The sequence below is a fragment of the Panthera onca genome, chromosome B3 (genome assembly GCF_046562875.1).
Source record: "Panthera onca isolate mPanOnc1 chromosome B3, mPanOnc1 haplotype 2, whole genome shotgun sequence".
In the NCBI taxonomy this organism is placed as follows: Eukaryota; Metazoa; Chordata; class Mammalia; order Carnivora; family Felidae; genus Panthera; species Panthera onca.
The window spans coordinates 33,144,492-33,150,491 of NC_138344.1; the positions used below are offsets into that span (position 1 = coordinate 33,144,492).

At 50.8% G+C, this 6,000-nt stretch overlaps 1 protein-coding gene across 5 annotated transcripts in view; it reads left to right on the forward strand.

Moving 5' to 3' along the window:
- ADPGK (ADP dependent glucokinase) overlaps positions 1 to 5,781 on the forward strand; it is a 28,913-nt gene extending 23,132 nt beyond the window's left edge. For 3 of the 5 annotated variants that reach the window (XM_060618115.3, XM_060618120.3, XM_060618117.3), the window contains 3 exons: positions 608 to 804; positions 1,413 to 1,511; positions 4,212 to 5,169. In XM_060618115.3, the coding sequence (XP_060474098.2) occupies positions 608 to 804; positions 1,413 to 1,511; positions 4,212 to 4,766 (851 nt within the window). In that variant the 3' untranslated portion in view covers positions 4,767 to 5,169. Of the gene's footprint in view, positions 1 to 607; positions 805 to 1,412; positions 1,512 to 4,211 lie in introns of all 5 variants that reach the window. The other 2 variants (XM_060618118.3, XM_060618116.3) reach the window with 2 other exon arrangements.
- The last annotated feature ends 219 nt before the right edge of the window (positions 5,782 to 6,000 follow it).

The window sequence follows — 6,000 nt, forward strand, 5'->3', positions numbered from 1 at the left end:
AGCAGCCACTTAGGGAGGAAGTAGCATTTAACCTTGGTCTGGAGCAGGCATTATTCCAAAGCAGCTCACTCACAGGAAGCTAGAGCAGCCAGATACTCTTGCCTTCTGGATCAAGTGCAGGGAAACCACCCGTGACAGCAGGGAGGAAAGGCTGCAGTCAGCCTGACTCTTGGAATTTCAGCCTCTGTAGGTCCTGGCTAACTGAAAGGTGGTCGGGGTACAGCTGCAAGTCGGCAAGTGCTTCAAGAAAGACAGCATGTCCCGTAGGCAGAGACACAGGTATCCTGTATGTGAGAGCTCAGCGGGCAGTGGAGCCTTCCCGGGACTAACTGCCAGCCCCTTGCCAAAGGCATAGAGCACCCAGGACATGTGTGTTGTTTTGTGGGGTTGGGGTTGGGTTTGGTTTGTTTGTTTCGTTACTGGCCACGGTCCTCCTGGATGCAGCGCCGTGCTTGGCCGGGCCTTGTAGCTGGGCTGCACTCAGCCAGCAGCCAGCGGCCAGCATGCCCAGAGCCAGGGCTCCAGTGAGGCCCCTGCTAGCCCCCCACAGCTAGGAGACTTAAAGCCTCTTCCTTTTCTTCCCATTGTGTTGACTGGGCTTTTCTAGGGGAGGAGTGGGGCCGGTTAAAAGCTCCCCATGCCAACCGCTTCATCTTCTCCCACGACCTTTCCAACGGGGCCATGAATATGCTGGAGGTGTTTGTGTCTAGCCTGGAGGAGTTTCAGCCAGACCTGGTGGTCCTCTCTGGATTGCACATGATGGAGGGACAAAGCAAGGAGCTCCAGAGGAAGAGGCTCTTGGAGGTAATAGCACTGTCACAGAATCTCACGGATCTCAGCTGGCGTTTTTCCTCAGGTTCCTGCCTCTCTCCGCCTCTGCAGCTTGCACTGCCTGGTCCTCGGTCCTGGCCTCCGCAGGACCCTTCGTGGCAGCCGGCTCTGAGGCCTGCCTCCTGGTGCTCTTTTCAGGCACACGGACGGCAGCTTGAGTAGGACAGGGCAGGACCTCTTGCCTGAGCCTCTGCACCCTGCGCTACGCTGGACGTGGCTGCTGCGGTGTTTGTGGTCTGCGTCCTCTGTGTCGTGTGTGTCATCTGTTCACATCAGCTGTGCCGCGGCTCCTGCAGGCTCTGCAGCGGTTGGAGCCAGCCGCTCCATGTAGGCCCCCAGGAATAGGCTGGCTCTGTGAGCAGACAGGGGCAGTTCTCAGTGCCCTGAGTCTGTGACCCCAGCGCCTCCCTGTTGGGAACAGTGTCCCCTCTCTGGAGGCTATGGTGACTCCCAAGGCTTAGAGCTTTCATGATGATGCAAAGAAGGCAGTGACCCGAGGCACCGCCTCTCGGCCTTGACCCTTTCTTCCCTCTTGCATGACTTCTGTCTTTAATGGCACTGCTGCCCTCTTCTGTTCGCAGGTTGTGACCTCCATTTCTGACATCCCCACTGGTATTCCAGTTCACCTAGAGCTGGCCAGTATGACCAACAGGGAGCTCATGAGGAGCATTGTGCATCAGGTAACCACATGGGCAGCACGTGAGGCCCTCTGGCGCCCTCACCCTCGTGGGCCTTGCTGAGAAGCGCCGTTGTCCAGTGGGGCCAGCTCTTTGGGCTCAGGGGCCGGCTTACTGAGGTGTGGATGTTCTGTCATGCAGTCCTGGGGCCATGGAGATCCAGATAAGGAGTCATGGCCATTCTGGGACAGGATCTCTTACTAGGTTAGAAGTTTGGCAGCATAACTGATGGATTTGTGGGTCCTGTTTCTCCCGGAGTGGAGAAGTTGAAAGTGAATGGTTTTTGCGGTAGAACTCCAAGGAGAAAACCACAGGTCCAGCTCAGCTGCTTTCAGTTGAAACTCCAGAAGCTCAGAGGAGAAGAACTTTGGGGGAGCTTCACTCCCTTACCACCAGGCACCAAGGTATTCAACTCCTGCCTCTGGACAACAGCAGTGCTTAGGTAGATCTGGGAGTGTGGTGCTTGAACACAGACTTCGGAAGCCGGGGTTGGGATGCCAGTTTGCCGCTCTCTAGCTTTATCAACTTAGGCAAGTTACTTAACCTTTCATTGTTTTAGTATTTAACCTATTTAATGGGTAATATATTCATGTGGTTCAAAACCCAAAAAATACTAAGATACAGTGAAGTCTCCCTGCCACCATTAGTAACGTTCTTGGTTTTATCTGTATACTACCAGAGTCACTGTGTACAAGTATAAGCAAATGTGGGAATATATCCTTATTTTTTTGTCCTTTTTTTACCCCAAAAGATAGCACAGCACACCGAACACAGACCATTATGCACTTTGCTTTTTCTCACTGATGGGACTTTGGAGACCTTTTCTCCACCATCCCCTGGGAAGCATCCTGTCTTTTCACAGCCAGGCAGTGAAAGGGAGCCCAGGTTGCTTAGCCTGTACCATCTTGGGCATCTTGGTTTCTGTCCTTCGCTGGCCCATCAGGAGGTGCAGGGGAGAAACTTGTACAGGATTTTCATTTCCCCGAGAGCAAGTAGGTACATATGTTGAATTCTCAGAAGAGCTGTTAGGCGGAGCAGAGAAGGTCTTTGTAAATTTAATGCTGCCAAGACACTCTTCGTGAGAGCTGTGCCCATTTCCTGCTGCTAGAAATCTTTACAAGTGTTTATTCCCTCTTTTCCTTGCCACGAGAATGTGATTAGAAACTTCTATTCTTTACCAATCTGATAGGTGAAAAATACTTGAATATTTGTGTCTTCTTTTAATAGACTTTACTTTTTAGGGCAGTTTTAGTTCATAGCAACAGTGAGTAGCACGTGGTGCATTCCCATATACCTGCCACACACAAGCCCACCACCTCCACCGTCAGCACCTCGCTGCCCTGCAGTGTCACACCTGTGAGTGCCTGACCCTGCACTCAGGTCGCCACAGCCCACGGTTTACGTTGGGTTTCACACTTGCTATTTCTCAGTAGAGTTTTTAATTTGCATTTCTCTTTTGAGGTTATCTTTTCACTTAAAAAAAAGCCAGTTTTATTTCATTTTCTGTGTGTCTGTTTAACCTTTCTGAGCCTCAGTTCCCTTATCTGTAAAACAGAGGCGATCCCTCCTTTGAGAGGGTTACAGTAAGAATGGAATGAAATAAAGCCATCCACTCAGGGCCGGGCACACAACATGCCATAAATGGAGGTGCTATTACATTGGCAAAGGTACAGGCCATTGGTTTTTTGTTTCTTTTTGTTGTTTTGTGTTTTTTTTAATTTTTTTTTTTTTTTAATGTTTGAGAGAGAGACCGACAGAGTGTGAGCAGGGGAGGGGCAGAGAGAGAGGGAGACACAGAATCCGAAGCAGGCTCCAGGCTCTGAGCTGTCAGCACAGAGCCCTACATGGGGCCCGAACTCACAGACTGTGAGATCATGACCTGAGCTGAAGTCGGACGCTCAACCAACTGAGCCACCCAGGCGCCCCTAGACCATTGGTTTTTAAATAATAAATATATTCACATGCACCCACACATACCCCTCCCCCTCCCGCCCTCCCGCCAGGGGCTCCGAGCTTGCACAACCTTATGTGCAGTTCTCTGGCTCTAAGGAGAGAAGTGCTGAGTAAGAGATAGTGAGTTAGACACAGTGGTTCCCCTTGAGACAGAAACAGGCTTAGCAGTTTCCATTCAGTACCCTTTTGCACACGGTTATTACTGAATACAGTCTTCCCTACCCCACACCTGCTTAAAAAGCTTAGCTCTAACCTGAAACATTTCTTCTTGCTTCTTGGTGTTGTGTACACGGAACCATGTGACCCTGACTGTGTTGGTAGGGCCCTCATTTTACTGGTACAGCACCTGCTGGTGTTCAGGAACCGGGAAGCCAGTCCCACCAGTAGGAAGAGGGTCTGCTGTGTATGCAAAGGCAAAAGCGAGGCCCATGGAAAGCAATACGAAATATGTGTTCCCTCTGCCCTTTGTCTCAGATGAATATAACAAAAGACTGAGTCTAAAACGGTGTGACTGCAACTTTCTGGTCAAATCCCAAGTGATAATGAGGGTGTAGTTAGAGGTGCAATAGCCAGAGCAGCGACCTGTGGTCCGTCACTTCCCCGGCGTGTGCATCAGGGGTGGGGAGTCCTGTGGTAGGAAGAAAGATGCCATACTGCCTGCCTTCCCTGACTTCAGTCATTGGCTGTGTCCTGAGGCACCTTGGGAGTTGGATGTTAATCAGGAAGAAACCTCCGTTTTGTTTCTGTTAGCAGGTCTTCCCCGCGGTGACTTCCCTTGGGCTGAACGAACAGGAGCTGTTATTTCTCAGCCAGGTGGCATCTGGACCTCACTCGTCCCTCTCTTCCTGGAATGGTGTCCCTGATGTGGGTATGGTCAGCGACATCCTCTTTTGGATCTTGAAGGAACATGGGAGGAGTAAAAGCAGAGCCTCAGACCTCACCAGGATCCATTTCCACACGCTGGTCTACCACATCCTGGCAACCGTAGATGGACACTGGGCCAACCAGCTGGCAGCTGTGGCTGCGGGAGCTCGCGTAGCCGGGACACAGGCCTGCGCGACAGAAACCATAGATGCCAGCCGAGTGTCCCTGAGGGCGCCCCGCGAGTTCATGACTTCCCACTCAGAGGCCGGCTCCAGGATCGTGATAGACCCCAGCAAGCCGGTCGCAGAGTGGCACAGGGAGGGGGTATCCTTCCACTTCACACCAGTACTGGTGTGTAAAGATCCCGTTCGAACCGTGGGCCTCGGAGATGCCATTTCTGCCGAAGGCCTCTTCTATTCAGAGGTCCGCCCTCACTATTAGGGAGGTGGCTACGGGTCACTTCCCTGAGGAGAGCTAGCCGATGTAAGAACTACAGGCAAAATAGGATGGAGGGTGTCAGAACAGTTTCTAGATCTAATTGAAAGATAGCCAAAGAGACAACAGATTAAACTGTATCAGATACATTCCAGCCTGTTGAAGATTTCACAAAAACATTTCAGGTTTTAATCAAAATTTAGCTGTCTACTAACGAGACTGGATTTTTGGTTTTTTATGTTGTGTGTTATGGGGGTAAAACTTGATTCCCATATTCCCATTTTACGCAGCCTTGCCAAGTATCTTAGGCCAGACTTTGCCCTGGAGAGCATGTCAGCTGGAGAAAGCACTTCCCCTGTTGCCCCCCGAGGAAGCGCATGCTCGCTCACCCGAACTCCCGGTCTCCAGTAAAGCCCAGCGTGAGGGTCCCGTGTTTTCTGGGCTCCGCGTTCACGGGCAGGATCTTGATTTCCATTCAGTGTTACAATGAAAATATTTAATGAGCACACCTTCTGAGTCTTCTCTCAACCTTAAGACAGAGCCGCAAATGAGGACAAAACAGTCACTCCCGTGCATCACAGTCACAGCAGAGGCCGGGAGCCCTGTGCAGCCTTTGCGGGGGCCTGCGTCCGTCATTTGTTCAGAAGCCTGGCTGACCTGCAGAGCGGCCATGGGAGCTGCTGGGCCCTGTCTTCGTGCCCTGGCTCTGGAGGTTGTAGGCTGGCTGGTCAGAGGCCCCCAGCCTGGGCCCGATCCCCTCCCCCAGCTCTGGACACACTTTCCACAGTGGAGGACTGATCTTTGTTCGGATCCTTGAAGGAATTTGCTTTTACAACTGGAATATGCTTCTGTGTGTAACAGATCATGTTTGTTTTACATCGACGCACCACATCCATTAAAAAGTTTTACCTCATAAGAGCCCCAAGATCATGAATAAATCTGTCATGTATTTATTTTTTTATAAATCAAGGAGACTTCTGTGTGCTTTTAAATATATTAAAAATAATTTACATTTCAGGAATCCTAAGTCTGTGATTTTGTTTCTTTCCCCACCACTCTGGAGCCAGGTAAAGTATGAATCATTCTGACCTTGACTAAGGTGTGAGCTGTACGTTACTCTGCTCTTCAGGTGTTTGGTTATCTTGTCTTCCTTTCACTGGGCAGGCAGCCCCACACACTGAGCCTGAGCTATATATAGGTCTGTCCTCTGTTGGTTTAAGGCGACAGAAGACCGTAGTTT